Source organism: Haliotis cracherodii, unplaced genomic scaffold, assembly GCF_022045235.1.
Source record: "Haliotis cracherodii isolate W230 unplaced genomic scaffold, xgHalCrac1.p SCAF_25, whole genome shotgun sequence".
Classification (NCBI taxonomy): domain Eukaryota; kingdom Metazoa; phylum Mollusca; class Gastropoda; order Lepetellida; family Haliotidae; genus Haliotis; species Haliotis cracherodii.
In genome coordinates, this window is record NW_027266281.1 from 3,185,462 (window position 1) to 3,204,187 (window position 18,726).

The 18,726-nt window shown below is 41.8% G+C and overlaps 2 protein-coding genes across 3 annotated transcripts in view; one reads left to right on the plus strand and one right to left on the minus strand.

Annotated features, from left to right (window-relative positions):
- The window catches only part of LOC139472804 (hypoxia up-regulated protein 1-like), a 50,927-nt gene extending 40,577 nt beyond the window's left edge, over nt 1-10,350 (plus strand). For both annotated transcript variants that reach the window (XM_071255278.1, XM_071255279.1), the window contains 3 exons: nt 1,309-1,720; nt 2,589-2,687; nt 4,891-10,350. In XM_071255278.1, the coding sequence (XP_071111379.1) occupies nt 1,309-1,720; nt 2,589-2,687; nt 4,891-4,931 (552 nt within the window). In that variant the 3' untranslated portion in view covers nt 4,932-10,350. The remainder of the gene's footprint in view (nt 1-1,308; nt 1,721-2,588; nt 2,688-4,890) is intronic.
- Nucleotides 10,351-12,063: 1,713 nt separating this feature from the next.
- On the minus strand, nt 12,064-17,730 carry LOC139472805 (protein starmaker-like). The gene is made up of 9 exons (XM_071255280.1): nt 17,679-17,730; nt 16,133-16,538; nt 15,636-15,991; nt 14,835-15,467; nt 14,481-14,759; nt 14,025-14,405; nt 13,365-13,922; nt 12,531-12,911; nt 12,064-12,227 (listed from the first exon to the last, which is right to left on the minus strand). The coding sequence occupies exons 1-9, from the start codon at nt 17,728-17,730 to the stop codon at nt 12,064-12,066; spliced, it is 3,210 nt and encodes a 1,069-aa protein (XP_071111381.1).
- Nucleotides 17,731-18,726: the final 996 nt, after the last annotated feature.

An 18,726-nucleotide genomic window follows, 5' to 3' on the forward strand; every position in this document is an offset into this window, starting at 1 on the left:
AAACTGTTGTATATTTCTAGATGAAACTTGCTATACTGATCAGTCTCGTGGTGAACTGGTGCCTTTTGATCATTTTGGCTGCTTTTTTTGGCTTTAATTTGTTTGTTTTCATGACGTCAAGTTGGACTTTACTGAAAATGAGGGAAGTGCCTTTATCCCGAACAGAACTCTAAATCCTCCAAAACTAAAAGAAATACTGAACAGTGCTAGTTTCCAGAGCAGAACTCCCGAACTGTGGAGTATAACCTGCTATATAGATCAGTCTAGTGGTGATAACTTGCTATATAGATCAGTCTAGTGGTGATAACTTGCTATATAGATCAGTCTAGTGGTGATAACTTGCTATATAGATCAGTCTAGTGGTGATAACCTGCTATATAGATCAGTTTAGTGGTGAACTGGTGCCTTTGATGATTTGGGATGTTGAAGAATACTGAAAAGCATTATTATTTTTTCACTGAACTGAACGTATCCATGAACCAAACGTGGGGTATTAGTAGCCGAACTCCATTTCCAAATTACCCCAGACTGGGGGTACATGTCATCCCCTGATGACTCTTGTTGAAATCTTTCATGCATATTTGTTTGCAAGCAATTGTACATCAGTCAAAGTAGCCATTGCTTCGATCGTATAGGCAAGGGTTAGTGACCTACGGCACTTCAGCGAAATGTCTCTTCTTATGGGCTACTTGCACTTGTACCATGATCTTAGAAACCTTCTCTGACACTGCTTACTGATTAAACTGTGGGGCGGTGGGGTGGCCTAGTGGTTTAAGCGTTCGCTCGTCACGCCAAAGACCTGGGTTCGATTCCCCACATGGGTATAATGTGTGAACCCCATTTCTGGTGTCCCCCGCCGTGATATTGCTGGAATATTGCTAAAAGTGGCATAAAACCATACTCACTCACAAACCAAACATAATAAATTAAATGGTATTCAACTCCACAATTAATCATTGTGACTTGCAATCAATCATTCCATCGGTCCAGGCAATCCACTTTCTTTTTTCTTTCTTTTTTTCTTTCTTTTTTTTTTAGTTGTTCAAGCTAACAAAATTTGTTCCCAATAATTTCAGCAAAATCATTTTCTTAAGTATTGTAGCATTTCACTGCCAAGGTTTTGTGTCTGAGATGCGGAATAATTAGATTTTTATAAATAAAATTAAAATGGAAATAAAAACGAAACGCTTTGCGGACTTTCTGATGAGGGCTGTGTCTGAGAACCAAGACTATTATTGTTTTTAGCCTTTTGAAATTGCTAGTCAGTGAGAATGTGATAATCGGAGTAACATCTGATGTGATCTACAGGACTGGCGTAGTACCAACCTGAAGGAGCAGAAAAAGTTGAAGGACTACGAGAACCCAAAGATGCTCGTGGAGGACATTGCCCTGAAGATCCAGGCTCTGGACCGCGAGGTCAAGTACCTCATCAACAAGGCCAAGTACTGGAAACCCAAGACGAAGCCCAAGACGGACGACAAGAAGAAGACCAACAGCACAGACAAGGCCAGGGCCAGCAATGAGACCAAGTCTGAAGAGGCGGAGTCTAAAACTGAAAAGGCGGAGTCTAAAACTGAAAAGGCGGAGTCTAAAACTGAAAAGGCGGAGTCTAAAACTGAGAAGGCGGAGTCTAACACCGAGGAGGCGGAGTCTAAAACTGGGAAGGCGGAGTCTGAGCCCAAAGTAGATGAAGCCACTACCCAGTCTTCAGAGTCTCAAGGTATTGTAACGTGGTCAAAAATAATTAAGTTTATTTGTCAACTAGGTAGAAGCAGAGCTCCAGATAACGATTTGAGCAATTGAGTTTTTACTCTAGGGTTTCTATTTTAATTGGGTTATTACTTTTTTCATTGGGTAACCAATATTTTTTCACTCATCTATTCATCACTGGATTGGGTATTTCCCCAAAAGATTGAACATTTTAAGATTTAAAAAAAAAAATAATAATGTTTTAGATGTATATAACCATGGCAACTGATCTAAATATATAGGCTTGACTCGGACAGTAAATTAGCTTGTAATTGTGTTTTGGAAATTAGCTCCTTTGTACGCATGCTGAAAAAGCTTCATTGCATATATACACGTTTTGTTTTATACATTTGAGTTTTACATTTAATGCATGCGTTTCTGTACACAAGTTACTTGAAAGAAATTGGGTTTTGAATATATTTGGAGGGTATTTCGCGCAAATACACAGCTTATCTGTAGTTCTGTAGAAGTAAACACAGAAAACTGCTAACTGAAGTACGACTTCTTGTGTAGTACAGAAAAAGATGACCATTGTCATTCTTATTATTGTGGGTTTTGTCGACACAGCCTCAGAGAGGGCAGCCAGAGAAACTATGAGTTGTCTATTATGTATCAGACCGCCTCCAGATACGCCATACCAGGACATTAAAAGATGGTACTTGTTGTTCCCCTGCCTGGTGCTTGGTTTTAAAGGGCTTAAACAAGGACTGGTTGGCTTGGAGTCAGTATGATGTGTCTAAGTGGGGTATCCATGTTTGAATGGTGTAATGTAATCTTATTTAATGTGACGTTAAGCCCCTATTTCACCTCACCATTATTAACCTGACTTTAATTTTCAGAAGAGGCTCCAAAAGAATCAAAATCAGATAAAAGCACCAAAAAAGAAAATAAAAAAGATAAAGAAACAAAAGATACTGAGGAGGAAACTTTACAAATAGGTAAGTGATCCCTCTTAACAAACGACAGGGGTTTATATATGGCTTAGATGGGACCACGTTGTGCTGGACATTGTAGGGGACTTTATGAGAGAACAGGACCGCCTCCGTGGTCTAGTGGTAGAGCGTCCGCCTGGAGAGCGGAAGGTACGGGTTTCGATCCCCGGGTGCGTCATACCAAAAGACCTTAAAAGATGGTACTTTTTGTTACCCTGTCTGGCGCTCAGCATTAAGGGGCTAAAACCAGGACTGGTCAGTTCGGAGTCAGTATACTGTGTCTGAGTGGGATATTCATGTTAAACTGCGGCATGGTATCTCAGTGAGCTAGCACTATAAACTGGCAACAGTCCGGACTAGTACAAGCAGCCACACACAATACACATACGTACATGCACGTCGCTATATAAGTGCAATAACCTTGGACGCGACGTTAAACCCCATTTCCCCACCTATGACAGCACAGGTCCACAGCACCCCATGCTTGTCTGCCTGTGGGTTGTCAGACTGACCTGTTGATCTGCACTGATATACCTGGAATATTGCTGACTGGCACAAAACAACATTTTCACTCATGAGATATAGCTATTATTGCTTACTGGCACAAAACAACATTTTCACTCATGAGCTGATGAGATATAGCTATTATTGCTTACTGGCACAAAACAACATTTTCACTCATTAGATATAGCTATTATTGCTTACTGGCACAAAACAACTTTTTCACTCATGAGCTGCTGAGATAAAGCAAATATAGCTTACTGGCACAAAACAACATTTTCACTCATGAGATATAGCTATTATTGCTTACTGGCACAAAACGTTTTCACTCATGAGCTGCTGAGATATAGCTATTATTGCTTACTGGCACAAAACAACATTTTCACTCATGAGATATAGCTATTATTGCTTACTGGCACAAAACAACATTTTCACTCATGAGCTGCTGAGATAAAGCAAATATAGCTTACTGGCACAAAACAACATTTTCACTCATGAGATATAGTTATTATTGCTTACTGGCACAAAACATTTTCACTCATGAGCTGCTGAGATATAGCTAATATTGCTGACTGGCACAAAACAACATTTTCACTCATGAGCTGCTGAGATATAGTTATTATTGCTTACTGGCACAAAACGTTTTCACTCATGAGCTGCTGAGATATAGCTATTATTGCTGACTGGCACAAAACAACATTTTCACTCATGAGCTGCTGAGATATAGCTATTATTGCTTACTGGCACAAAACAACATTTTCACTCATGAGCTGATGAGATATAGCTATTATTGCTGACTGGCACAAAACAACATTTTCACTCATGAGCTGCTGAGATATAGCTAATATTGCTTACTGGCACAAAACAACATTTTCACTCATGAGCTGCTGAGATATAGCTTATATTGCTTACTGGCACAAAACAACATTTTCACTCATGAGCTGCTGAGATATAGCTATTATTGCTTACTGGCACAAAACGTTTTCACTCATGAGCTGCTGAGATATAGATTATTTTGCTGACTGGCACAAAACAACATTTTCACTCATGAGCTGCTGAGATATAGCTAATATTGCTTACTGGCACAAAACAACATTTTCACTCATGAGCTGCTGAGATATAGCTAATATTGCTTACTGGCACAAAACAACATTTTCACTCATGAGCTGCTGAGATATAGCTAATATTGCTGACTGGCACAAAACATTTTCACTCATGAGCTGCTGAGATATAGCTAATATTGCTTACTGGCACAAAACAACATTTTCACTCATGAGCTGCTGAGATATAGCTAATATTGCTTACTGGCACAAAACAACATTTTCACTCATGAGCTGCTGAGATATAGCTAATATTGCTTACTGGCACAAAACAACATTTTCACTCATGAGCTGCTGATATATAGCTATTATTGCTTACTGGCACAAAACGTTTTCACTCATGAGCTGCTGAGATATAGCTAATATTGCTGACTGGCAAAAAAACATTTTCACTCATGAGCTGCCAAGATACAGCTGGAATATTGCTTACTGGCAAAAAACAACATTTTCACTCATGAGCTGCCAAGATACAGCTGGAATATTGCTTACTGGCAAAAAAACATTTTCACTCATGAGCTGCCAAGATACAGCTGGAATATTGCTGACTGTCACAAACAACATTTTCACTCACTGACTATAAACTCTATTGTCTGTTTCTTTCTTTGCAGGTGGTTCTGAGCGTATAAAAGAAGAGCATACGGAGTTATAACCCTGGGTCAACCAATAGGGAATTTGACCACCATGTGTCACCATTGTTCTCATGCGATTAGGTGTCTATTTTTGATGCTGGTTTGAAAGTTATGAGATGTGTGACTGGCAGTTACCGTGGTTACTGTGTTGAACGAGGAAGTGAATGTTAATCTGTATTTTCAGAATGATACCTGCAAGAGGAATCATGTGCATGCTGAATTTTCTAAGAAATTCATTGCGTCTGAATCTGTACTTATTTATTGACTTTGTTTTTGAATTATCAACATGTTCAAGAAATTCATTGTTTGAGTTCTAGTGGAGCAGTGTGGTAAACATCATCATGTGGCATTGAAAGGTATTGGTTTGTTCGAAGCCGGGACTCCCCCGAAATTGTAGTTGCTGCAGTGTTATGTGATATTGAACTTTTTTCATTTTTTTTCTAAATTTTTGCATTTCTTCTAGTTTTACAAACAGAAAAACAAAGACTTCAGTGTTACAGAAACGTTAATGTCATGATGACCAAACTTGATAGAATCTGTCTGAACTCCCACGCAAAAGTGCTTAAGATCTTTCTGGAATGATGGAATATTTTTTGGATCTTTACGTGAAAAAATAACATTGTTAGCAAAGAATAATTATCAGATTTAATGGGTCATTTACTTCTGAATTGGGAGCCAAGCAAAACATGTTATTTGGTGACTTTGATTTGAGTGCTGGTATTGAGCCGAAGTTTTGTTCAAAGGAAAATAATTTGTGGTGAATGGTGACACCAATGGAAGTCTGTGACTTGAGCCACTGTCCGAAGCCCAAGTCTAGTAAAATTCTGTTTGGTCTAGTAAGCTCTCATGGTGACACTAAGATGTACCATGTATGACCCCGAGAGCCGAGTTTGGGCAAGTAGACTCACGTTCTGGGCAGAGTAGGCAGCTAGGCACGGTAAGCACACCAGTGAGTTTCTCTGGTCTAGAATCAACCCATGCTTGCCGTAAAAGGTGACTATGCGTGTCATAAGAGGTTACTAACGGGATTGGGTGGTCAGACTCGCTGACTTGGTCAATGCATGTCATCAATCCCAATTGCGTGGATCGATGCTCATGATATTAATCACTGGATTGTCTGGTCCAGACTCGATTATTTACAGACCTCCATCATATAGCTGGAATATTGCTGAGTGCAGCGTTAAACAACAAACCAACCAAACAACCAACCATTTACAGACTCCTGTCAGGGATTTATCTGAGCCTGCTCACAGGCTGATATTTGGCCCAAGTCTGAAGTAGGTGTGATCACTAATGTCCTGACTATAGGGACTCGCAGGCTACCTGCACCATTGCTGACTCTGCAGTCTCCTTTAATCAGATGTTATACTCCCATACCCCTCTTGCGACAAGCATGGTCGCCTTTTACGACAAGCATGGTCGCCTTTTACGGCAAGCATGGGTTGCTGAAGATCTATTCTACCCCGGATCTTCTCAGGTACGTTATACATGGCTTACATGGGATCATGTTGTAGGGGACTCTGTGACAGAACAGGTCCACAGCACCCCTTGCTTGTCTGCCTGCGGGGTCCCAAGAAGCCTGTGGTTGTCTGCCTGCGGGGTCCCAAGTAGCCCTTGCTTGTCTGCCTACGGGGTCCCAAGAAGCCTGTGGTTGTCTGCCTGCGGGGTCCCAAGTAGCCCTTGCTTGTCTGCCTACGGGGTCCCAAGAAGCCTGTGGTTGTCTGCCCTCGAGGTCCCAAGTAGCCTGTGGTTGTCTGCCTGTGGGGTCCCAAGAAGCCTGTGCTTGTCTGCCTGTGGGGTCCCAAGAAGCCTGTGCTTGTCTGTCTGTGGGGTCCCAAGAAGCCTCTGACTCTGCAATCTCATTAAATCAGATGTTATACTCCCATACCCCTCCGCATGAAGATCTGAGACCACCTCCTCAAGGCCCCATGAATTAATCCCGAGAGAACTGTAACCACCATATCTGAAAGAAGGCCTGTGTCGGCTTTCCCTTATGATTAGGCTTCATTTGTTCGTCTTCAGAAATTTCGTTTTCATCAATAGACAAAAAACACACATGGTATTTTCATTTTGGTGTAGATTCTATGGCACCAAAAATATTCACAACATGGAGGCAGCCTTCATTGGTTTCTGGTCAATTCATGCTTTCTGTAGAAGGCGACGATGCTTGTCGTAAGGGGCGACTATGCTTGTCGTAAGAGGCGACTATGCTTGTCGTAAGAGGCGACTATACTTGTTGTAAGAGGCGACTTACGGGATCAGGTGGTCAGGCTCGCTGACTTGGCTGATGCATGTCATTGTATCCCAATTGCGTGGATCGATGCACATGATGTCAATCACAGGATTGTCTGGCCCAGACTCGATTATTTACAGACTGCCATCATATGGCTGGAATATTGCTGAGTGCAGCGTTAAATAACAAACAAACAAAACAAGTCAATTATGTTCGTTTTCAAGATACTGAAATCAGATATGCTGGTCCAAATGCTTCACTCACTCATTCATACCAAGAAACTTGACACCGATTGGTTGATTAGAAAGTGAAGCTGGCGTGCCCTCGCATCCCTTGCCTCCCTGGCAGCGGGGTGGGAGTGAAAGATGGAGTAGATTAAGATTGCGTTGAAGCCTTGGTCTGAATTCAAAGAAGAGATTGTTATTGAGTTATTATTGGGGTGGCCATACGTTTCATTATAGTTTTAGTAGGCCATAAAAATAACCAGCTCAATTGTCCATTTGACCTCGTGGAAAACTAAGTTTAATATTCACAGCAATTGTTTGTTCCTCTTAAGGTTAATATTTCTTTCTAATATTTTAAAGCGGTCAAGGAAAAGTGTTTTTGTTAACTTGTTTTTTTTAATGATTGTGGCTGTGGTGGAGTCTGGAAACATGGAAAATGTCAGCTGCCTTTGTAAATGTGGGATGAATGGTGAATTATACGAATATTGAAGATTCTTACAGATGAATGCCATTAGTTGTTTTAGAGACATGTCTCTAACATCTTGTACAGTTTAAACTCTCAATGTCTTATTTTTGGAATATGCGTTACTTTGAGCCATTTCTGTAAATGTGTACAAAAATATTACGTTCTTGTCCGTCGCCCACCAATGTTCTTGACATGCCGAATTATTTCTCTCTTTATTTAAAGTTCTTGGTATTAGAATTGCCAACACAGCTTTTAGGCTGTCCTAATTTGACATTAGTCTTTTGGAAAATAGCCTTACATTCTCGTACGAATGCAACTTCTGCAAATATTTGTTTGATGTAGATGTACATGTTTGAGATGAAACCTTTTTTGTTGATATGCTCGACTCTTGGTCCTGATGCGGTATATATTCATCTTGTTTCATCTTGTCCCGCATCAGCAGCTTGTCAGATCAACAAAGTTCAGTGCATGTGTACTCACTGCAACACTGGCTGAGAGCTTCATCGACATACCCATCTTTTGTCAAGATACCCAGCTTTTGTCAAGATACCCAGCTATTGTCAAGATACCCAGCTATTGTCAAGATACCCAGCTTTTGTCAAGATACCCAGCTTTTGTCAAGATACCCAGCTTTTGTCAAGATACCCAGCTTTTGTAACAGAACGTGAACATGTGTTCCGCAGAACGACAATAATCAGGCAACACTTGCCATGAGGCCCCACGATCTGGTGATCAGGGCCTTGTTCCACAAAGCGATCGTAGCGCTACGATTGTCGTAAGTCTATGTTAAAGAATGTGAGTTACGATTGTCTTAGTACTACGATAGCTTTGTTGAACGGGGCCCTGATCAAGGGTTCTAAGCCAAGATTTCCTCTGCATTCAACACAAATACTGCCAAGTGTTAAAGTGTTCAAGAAAAGTCCATACCTATGGTCCTTGCCAGTGTGCCCAGTAGTCAAGGTATGATGAAGACTTGTAGACATTTGTCATTTTAAAGAGTTTGCTAAATGTTTTCTATGGCTCATATTTGGCTCGCAATGCCATTTAGAAAGTGGTCATATGTAACAAATGTTATATTTGGGATAACACTTTCCTAGTAAAGTACAGATTCTTGTACTTTTTTGGTTTGAGTGCCAGAGTGAGGCACCAAATCGCCAGCACACAAAGTCAGCGATCAAACCCACTCAGCCACCGAGGCTTCCACAAAAATGAAAGTCTGACAACTTGTAGTCTAGATCAGGTACTTTGTGTACCCCTCTGACAAGTGTAAACTGGCACGGCTCCCATGGCTGAAAGCTATGAATTCACAATGCCATTTAGAAATGGTAAGATCGCTGACTTTGTGCGCTGGTGATTGGGTTCCTCACTCTGGCAGTGTCGGTTCCAATCCCGGACTCAACCCAAAAAAGTACAAGAATCTGTACTTTACTAAGAAAGTGTTATCCCAAATATAACATTTGTTGCATATTGGGCATTTGACGGATACTTGAGCAGAAGTCTGGTTTTGATGATAATAGGTGATCAGGGCTTATTACCATTGAAATCTGCAGGATGGGGTCCAAGTCTTTTGAGCAGGTCAAGCATTAGATATTATTGCGTCAAATAATTTGATAACCATCTAGTCTTCATATTCAATAAGATATAAGAGGCGACTAACGGGTTGGGTGGTCATCATATCCCAGTTGCGTAGATCGATGCTCATATCAATCACTGAATTGTGTGGTCCAGACTCGATTGACAGACCGCCGTCATATATCTGAAATATTGCTGGAATACTGCTGAGTGCGGCGTTAAACAACAAACACTAGTGGAGTGAAGGATTATTTTATATTGATTGGCAGTCCCCATGTCAAGTTGTGTATCTAGAATTGTCATGCTCATAAATACATTCCCTGTGTTCTGTAAATATTCCGCTTGTCTGAGTCTCTGAGTTGCCTCCCTTGCCTTTGAATCAGATTCACCCTGGGTTTGTGACAAAAACATCACTTCAGGATTTCTTTCCTGCAACATGGAATTAAATAAATTGCTCTGTAATGTCAGTAGCGATTAATGTGGTGGACAAGGACTAATTGTCAGAATAGGCAGATGAGAAACAAATATGAATGTTATAAGATTTCTTTCCCCTCCCCATTTACGCCCTCAATGAACCAAAGGTTATTTTCTTTTACGGAGCATGAGGATGTAATGCTGAAAAAGTGCTATTGATACAATTATTATCTTATACTGCTTTGAACACAATGCTGCTCAGAAGTGGAGGGGCCTTGATAATTACTCTCTGGGCTGTCAGTTTAACTTTATTTTTTCTTTGTGTCAAATTAGTTTTTGTGACGAAGTGTATTACGAAGAACTGTGGGAGTGACTGTTGTTATTTAACTATTGGTGGTCCGGGACATTCTAACATTTACAACAAACACATCAACAAGTTATCAAGGTGTGGTTGATCCTAGGTGTGGACATGTTTGTGTACATATCGGTTACCCTGCGTCATGTCATCCTCATTTGATCAATAAAATCATCCAAAGCTTGTCTTGCCTATGTTGTCAATGCTCGTCAAAACCTATCAGAATTGTCCATCATGTCCGCTTGAAGATTCCGGGGTAGAATAGGTCTTCGGCAACCCATGCTTGCCGTTAAAGGTGACTATGCTTGTAAAAGGCGACTAACGGGATCGGGTGGTCAGGCTTGCTGACTTGGTTGATGCATGTTATCGATCCCAATTGCTGCATTGATGCGCATGACGTCAATCACTGGATTGTCTGGTCCAGACTCGATTATTTACTGACCGCCGTCATATAGCTGGATTATTGCTGAGTGCGGCGTAAAACAACAAACCGAAAACAAAAAAACATGTCCGCTGAAAGGTGTAATTCCTGAGTGTAAAATGATTTCTTGTGCAACACCTGTTCTACATTCTTCAACATCGTGCATGCCAAGAGGTTGTGATTTCACAGCCTCATTACCAGACAGGTGTTTGTTGATGTTATTCCAGCTGTGTGACGTCGGTCTGTAAATAAGTGAGTCTGGACCAGATCATTCCAGTGATTGATATGAGCATCGATCCACACAAAAGGGACATGAAGACATGCATCAACCAAGTCGGCGAGCCTGACCACCCAATCCCGTCGGTCGCCTCTCACGACAAGCATGGGGGAAGTCCTGACCAAGACTTTAAAATTGATGAGGTCCGTAAAGATCCGGGGTAGAATAGGCCTTCAGCAACCCATGCTTGCTGTAAAAGTACTATGCTTGTCGTAAGAGGCGACTGAAGGGATTAGGTGGTCAGTCTCGCTGACTTTGTTGATGCATTTCATTGTATCCCAATTGTATGGATAGATGCTCATGATGTCAATCACTGGATTGTGTGGTCCAGATGATTATTTACAGACCACCGTCATATAGCTGTACTATTGCTGAGTGCGGCGTTAAACAAAAAAAAAATAGAATTGATGATGAAATATTTTGGGAGCAATTCCTGGGTCACACACAATTTGAACTTGTTAATAACAAACCCCTCCTGTTCTCAAAGAGGCCTGTGCAAACATTTGCAGAGGGGAGAATGGCACAATTATCTGTAGCAGGACTGCTCCAGCTGAGATATACCTTGCCAAGCAAGCCAGGCTCTGGGAAGGCAGTCCTATTGAGTATGAGTAAAATCATTGAAACATGACCTTGTCAGCTAATTGTATGATGAATCTTGCAAGGATTACACCCTCTACAGACAAAATTGCAGTTTTCACACTCCCAAATTATTTTTATTACAACTTGCTGGTTGCTTCTGTTGGCTAATGTAATGAAATTATGTAAATGGCAATGATTCGATGCGTCAGAATCTCGACACTGGTGACCCTGCTACACTTTCTGAGCGACTTCAGCTGTTTGTAAATGTAACCACTGCCCAATATTCCAGCTTTTCCACAACCCTTGGCCAGACAAACCAATTTACAAAAGATCACAATGTTGTCAGTAAACAGGGCGGTCGGGTAGCCTAGTGGATAAAGCGTTCACTCATCACGCCGAAGACCCGGGTTCGATTCCCGACATGGGTACAATGTGTGAAGCCCATTTCTGGTGTCCCCCGCTGTGATATTGCTGGCATATTGCTAAAAGCGGCGTAAAACCATACTCACTCACTCACTATCAGTAAACAACATTTATTTTTAAGCAGCCTGTTTTCTACTACTTCTGTATTTGTCTTCATCTTTGTCGTCTTTTTCATCTTTACAATTGTCTCACTTACTGTTATCATCGACAGTGCTTCTCTTTCTCACTTTATCATCTTGACCATTGTCATATTTGTCATCAGCAGCACTTCTCTTTACCCTGTCATCATTTCTGTCATCACCTTTATCGTCTTCATCTTCATCACAATCTTTATCATCTGGGCCATCGTCATCTTTGTCATCAGCAGCACTTCTCTTTACCCTGTCATCATTTCTGTCATCGCCTTTATCGTCTTCATCTTCATCACAATCTTTATCATCTGGGCCATTGTCATCTTTATCTTCTTGACCATTGTCATCTTTGTCATCAGCAGCACTTCTCTTTACCCCGTCATCACTTCTGTCATCGCCTTTATCGTCTTCATCTTCATCACAATCTTTATCATCTGGGCCATCGTCATCTTTATCATCAGCAGCACTTCTCTTTACCCTGTCATCATTTCTGTCATCGCCTTTTTCGTCTCCATCTTCATCACAATCTTTATCATCTGGGCCATTGTCATCTTTATCGTCTTGACCATTGTCATCTTTGTCATCAGCAGCACTTCTCTTTACCCTGTCATCATTTCTGTCATCGCCTTTATCGTCTTCATCTTCATCACAATCTTTATCATCTGGGCCATTGTCATCTTTATCGTCTTGACCATTGTCATCTTTGTCATCAGCAGCATTTCTCTTTACCCTGTCATCATTTCTCTCATCGTCTTTATCGTCTTCATCTTCATCACAATCTTTATCATCTGGGCCATTGTCATCTTTGTCATCAGCAGCACTTCTCTTTACCCTGTTATCATTTCTGTCATCGCCTTTATCGTCTTCATCCTCATCACAATCTGTATCATCTGGGCCATTATCATCTTTATCGTCTTGACCATTGTCATCTTTGTCATCAGCAGCACTTCTCTTTACCCAGTCATCATTTCTGTCATCGTCTTTATCGTCTTCATCTTCATCACAATCTTTATCATCTGGGCCATTGTCATCTTTATCGTCTTGACCATTGTCATCTTTGTCATCAGCAGCACTTCTCTTTACCCCGTCATCACTTCTGTCATCGCCTTTATCGTCTTCATCTTCATCACAATCTTTATCACCTGGGCCATCGTCATCTTTGTCATCAGCAGCACTTCTCTTTACCCTGTCATCATTTCTGTCATCGCCTTTTTCGTCTCCATCTTCATCACAATCTTTATCATCTGGGCCATTGTCATCTTTATCGTCTTGACCATTGTCATCTTTGTCATCAGCAGCACTTCTCTTTACCCTGTCATCATTTCTGTCATCGCCTTTATCGTCTTCATCTTCATCACAATCTTTATCATCTGAGCCATTGTCATCTTTATCGTCTTGACCATTGTCATCTTTGTCATCAGCAGCATTTCTCTTTACCCTGTCATCATTTCTGTCATCGCCTTTATCGTCTTCATCTTCATCACAATCTTTATCATCTGGGCCATTGTCATCTTTGTCATCAGCAGCACTTCTCTTTACCCTGTCATCATTTCTGTCATCGCCTTTTTCGTCTTCATCTTCATCACAATCTTTATCATCTGGGCCATTGTCATCTTTATCTTCTTGACCATTGTCATCTTTGTCATCAGCAGCACTTCTCTTTACCCTGTCATCATTTCTGTCATCGTCTTTATCGTCTTCGTCTTCATCACAATCTTTATCATCTGGGCCATTGTCATCTTTGTCATCAGCAGCACTTCTCTTTACCCTGTCATCATTTCTGTCATCGCCTTTATCGTCTTCATCTTCATCACAATCTGTATCATCTGGGCCATTATCATCTTTATCGTCTTGACCATTGTCATCTTTGTCATCAGCAGCACTTCTCTTTACCCTGTCATCATTTCTGTCATCGCCTTTATCGTTTTCATCTTCATTACAATCTTTATCATCTGGGCCATCGTCATCTTTGTCATCAGCAGCACTTCTCTTTACCCTGTCATCATTTCTGTCATCGCCTTTTTCGTCTCCATCTTCATCACAATCTTTATCATCTGGGCCATTGTCATCTTTATCGTCTTGACCATTGTCATCTTTGTCATCAGCAGCACTTCTCTTTACCCTGTTATCATTTCTGTCATCGTCTTTATCGTCTTCATCTTCATCACAATCTTTATCATCTGGGCCATCGTCATCTTTGTCATCAGCAGCACTTCTCTTTACCCTGTCATCATTTCTGTCATCGCCTTTATCGTTTTCATCTTTATCACAATCTTTATCATCTGGGCCATTGTCATCTTTGTCATCGGCAGCACTTCTCTTTACCCTGTCATCATTTCTGTCATCGCCTTTATCGTCTTCATCTTCATCACAATCTTTATCATCTGGGCCATCGTCATCTTTGTCATCAGCAGCACTTCTCTTTACCCTGTCATCATTTCTGTCATCGCCTTTATCGTCTTCATCCTCATCACAATCTTTATCATCTGGGCCATTGTCATCTTTATCGTCTTGACCATTGTCATCTTTGTCATCAGCAGCACTTCTCTTTACCCTGTCATCATTTCTGTCATCGCCTTTATCGTCTCCATCTTCATTACAATCTTTATCATCTGGGCCATTGTCATCTTTATCGTCTTGACCATTGTCATCTTTGTCATCAGCAGCACTTCTCTTTACCCTGTCATCATTTCTGTCATCAAGTTTATCGTCTTCATCTTCATCACAATCTTTATCATCTGGGCCATTGTCATCTTTGTCATCAGCAGCACTTCTCTTTACCCTGTCATCATTTCTGTCACCGCCTTTATCGTCTTCATCTTCATCACAATCTGTATCATCTGGGCCATTGTCATCTTTATCGTCTTGACCATTGTCATCTTTATCATCAGCAGCACTTCTCTTTACCCTGTTATCATTTCTGTCATCGCCTTTTTCGTCTTCATCTTCATCACAATCTGTATCATCTGGGCCATTGTCATCTTTATTGTCTTGACCATTGTCATCTTTGTCATCAGCAGCACTTCTCTTTACCCTGTCATCATTTCTGTCATCAAGTTTATCGTCTTCATTTTCATCACAATCTTTATCATCTGGGCCATTGTCATCTTTGTCATCAGCAGCACTTCTCTTTACCCTGTCATCATTTCTGTCACCGCCTTTATCGTCTTCATCTTCATCACAATCTTTATCATCTGGGCCATTGTCATCTTTATCATCTTGACCATTGTCATCTTTATCATCAGCAGCACTTCTCTTTACCCTGTTATCATTTCTGTCATCGCCTTTTTCGTCTTCATCTTCATCACAATCTTTATCATCTGGGCCATTGTCATCTTTATCGTCTTGACCATTGTCATCTTTGACATCAGCAGCACTTCTCTTTACCCTGTTATCATTTCTGTCATCGTCTTTATCGTCTTCATCTTCATCACAATCTTTATCATCTGGGCCATTGTCATCTTTGTCATCAGCAACACTTTTCTTTACCCTGTCATCATTTCTGTCATCGCCTTTATCGTCTTCATCTTCATCACAATCTTTATCATCTGAACCATTGTCATCAGCAGCACTTCTCTTTACCCCGTCATCATTTCTGTCATCGCCTTTATCGTCTTCATCTTCATCACAATCTTTATCATCTGGACCATTGTCATCTTTATCATCTGAACCATTGTCATCTTTATCATCAGCGGCACTTCTCTTTACCTTGTTATCATTTCTGTCATCGCCTTTATCGTCTTCATCACAATGTTTATCATCTGGACCATTGTCATCTTTATCATCTGAACCATTGTCATCTTTATCATCAGCGGCACTTCTCTTTACCCTGTCATCATTTCTGTCATCGCCTTTATCGTCTTCATCACAATCTTTATCATCTGGACCATTGTCATCTTTATCATCTGAACCATTGTCATCTTTATCATCAGCGGCACTTCTCTTTACCCTGTCATCATTTCTGTCATCAAGTTTATCGTCTTCATCACAATTTTCATCTCGGTCATTGCCATCTTTATCGTCCCCTTCACAATTATCAGCCCCTCTGTCGCTCTGGTTATGATCCATGTATTCCAATTCAATGTCATCACCATCAGCAGTGCTTAATTTCCTCAGGTTATCTTCCCCTCCGCATCCACCCACGGTTCTCTCCCCTTGCAGCAACCAGGACACGGGTGAGAACGATGCCAGTTTCCTCACAGAGCCCAGTCTAAACATTTCACCATCTATCTGGAGCGCGCCATCCTTGCTCCAAACCATCTGGTAATCGCTTTCACCAGACTCGTCCCTGGTAGCTTCATACACACGCCTCTGTTGGTGTGTGACCACGACGGCACCATGGCCTTCGGTGTAGTGACGTAGACGTGTTGGTGCGTACAGGTCGTTCACGTCTCTCGGGGACGACCCGCTGACTTGGGTAAGCCGGTTCATCAGCATCTCCGCGAGACTGTCCTTGGCGGGAGGTTCATCAGCCCTAACGACATGGCGTCGCGGGATGACTCGACTGCAGACAGGAGAACTGCAGAGAACACCTGGAAACAACATGGCGGGTGTACATGAGTAGAATCAAACAGGTCCACGGGGAAGTGTTTAGTTTTACTTGTAACCCGAAAGAAAAATCTGGAACAGCGTTTATCAACAATTTTATGTTTTAAACATACTTTTCACGAACCATAGGGACCCGTGAAGATCCGGGGTAGAATGCGTGCCGTAAAAAACGATTATGTTTGTGTGAATGACCGCCTCCGTGGTCTAGTGGTACAGCGTCCGCCCGGAGAGCGGAAGGTCAGAGGTTCGATCCCCGGCCGTGTCATACCAAAATACGTTAAAAGATGGTACTTGTTGTTACCCTGTCTGGCGCTCGGCATTAAAGGGCTAAAACAAGGACTGGTCGGCTCGGAGTCCGTACACGTTGTCTGAGTGGGGAATTCATGTTAAACTGCGGCATGGTATCTCAGTGTGCTAGCACTATAAATCGGCATCAGTCCGGACTAGTATAAGCAGCCACACACACACGTACATGCACGTCGCTATACAAGTGTAATAATCTTGGACGCGACGTTAAACCCCATTTCACCTCACCGTAAGGTGACCAACGGGATCGGGTGATCGTATCACAAATTGCGTAGATTGATGCTAACGATGATAATCACTAGATTGTCTGGTCCAAGCTCGATTACTTACAAACCGCCGTCATATAGCTGGAATATTGCTGAGTGCGGCGTTAAACAACAAACAAAACGAGCCTTAGGAAACTGTAAGACATAGGCGGATCCAGATGGGTCAGATTTGGTCCAATATGAGTGAGTGGGTGAGTGAGTGAGTTGGGTTTAACGCCGCTGTTAACAATATTCCAGTTATATCGCTGCGTGTCAGCTTAATGTTGGAGGAAAGCCCGAAGTGATGCAAGTCTCAGACGTTTACCGCTTCCGGGAAACCAACGAGCACGGGTATGGTGCTGACAAACCTAGAATCATAATCGGGGCGAACCGGGATTCGAACCCACAATCATAGGTTTCTGGGGTGCCCAAGGGACGCAACTCTACACAGCAAAACGCGGCACCTTAGACGACTGGGCCACCCGTGCACCCGGGACGTTCAAGACACTCAAAAATCATTCGTGTGGTAAAATTTCAAAGACTGATGAAGACATGCAACAGAAACATACTCACAAATAAGGAAGAAAGCGCAGCTAGAAGGACGTCCCTGTCTCACCCCTATCATAGTGATTTCAAAATGTTCAGAAATAATTGACAGGCTACACGTTCTTACTTATATACCCTTGAAATGAGAAATAAAAAACACAAGTAAAACAACCGTTTACCATAACTAACATTCGTGCTCGTTTCTGTTGTAAGTTTCTGAATAACTTGGAATTTTTATGGCAGATGTTTCATCGCGACGTGCCCGGATTGAACAGGGGTTGATCACGGGTCCCAGGTGCATGGCGCCTAGTGACGGCTTCGGGAACTCATTATCATGTTTTAACTCGTGTTTGACGTATTTTAACTTTCCTGGACTGTTTTCACCGACCCTTTAACCCCTGAGAACACACGTGTGGCTTTGAGCATGTGATCAACATGTAAAGATTGAAGCAAGTCATGTTAGGATTCGTCTTTAAAAGTGTCATGAATACGTAAATATATATACACAGAGCACACCCCTATTTCTGAACCATGACAAATGGCAAAAATCACGGCATGGGATGACTGACCACGGGAGCTTGGCGATACCAATGTCATCGGACAGACCAAACATTTGACAACAAATAAAGAAGACATTGATGAGTTGTGATTGAAATGTACTGACAAAAACATCAGGGTAACACGGGTACTGTTTTTGACCTTAGACAATACCTTAAAAAAGTATGGAGCTTCAGGATTAAGTAAACGAGTTCCGTTTGATGTTTCATGTGAAAATGTTCCTTAAAGTCTCTACTTGACATGACACGTGAAACAGATCAGTAGCGGGTATAACCGTCACGTGCCCGGATGACGCTTTCCACCCGACGTCTCATGCCTCCAGTCAGACGTTGGATCTGTTGATGGGTCAACAACAACCATTCCTGATGCAATGCTGCTTCAAATTGGCTTACATCTTGTACAGGAGGATCTCGTGCTTGTATGCGCCGCCCCAGAATATCCCAAACATGTTAAAGGGGGTTCAAATCTGGGCTCATTGCTGGCCAGGGTAGAGTCGTTATTGCATTGGCCCTCATGT

Bases quoted from the DNA above. Each gene is read 5' to 3' on its own strand.
- LOC139472805 (XM_071255280.1), bottom strand. From the start codon at position 17,730: ATGATAGGGGTGAGACAGGGACGTCCTTCTAGCTGCGCTTTCTTCCTT. The intron at 15,468-15,635 runs GTGATGAAGATG...CTGATGACAAAG, and splicing joins TGGTCCAGATGATAAAGATT to ATGACAATGGCCCAGATGAT. The intron at 13,923-14,024 runs GCGATGACAGAA...AAAACGATAAAG, and splicing joins TGAAGATGGAGACGAAAAAG to GCGATGACAGAAATGATGAC.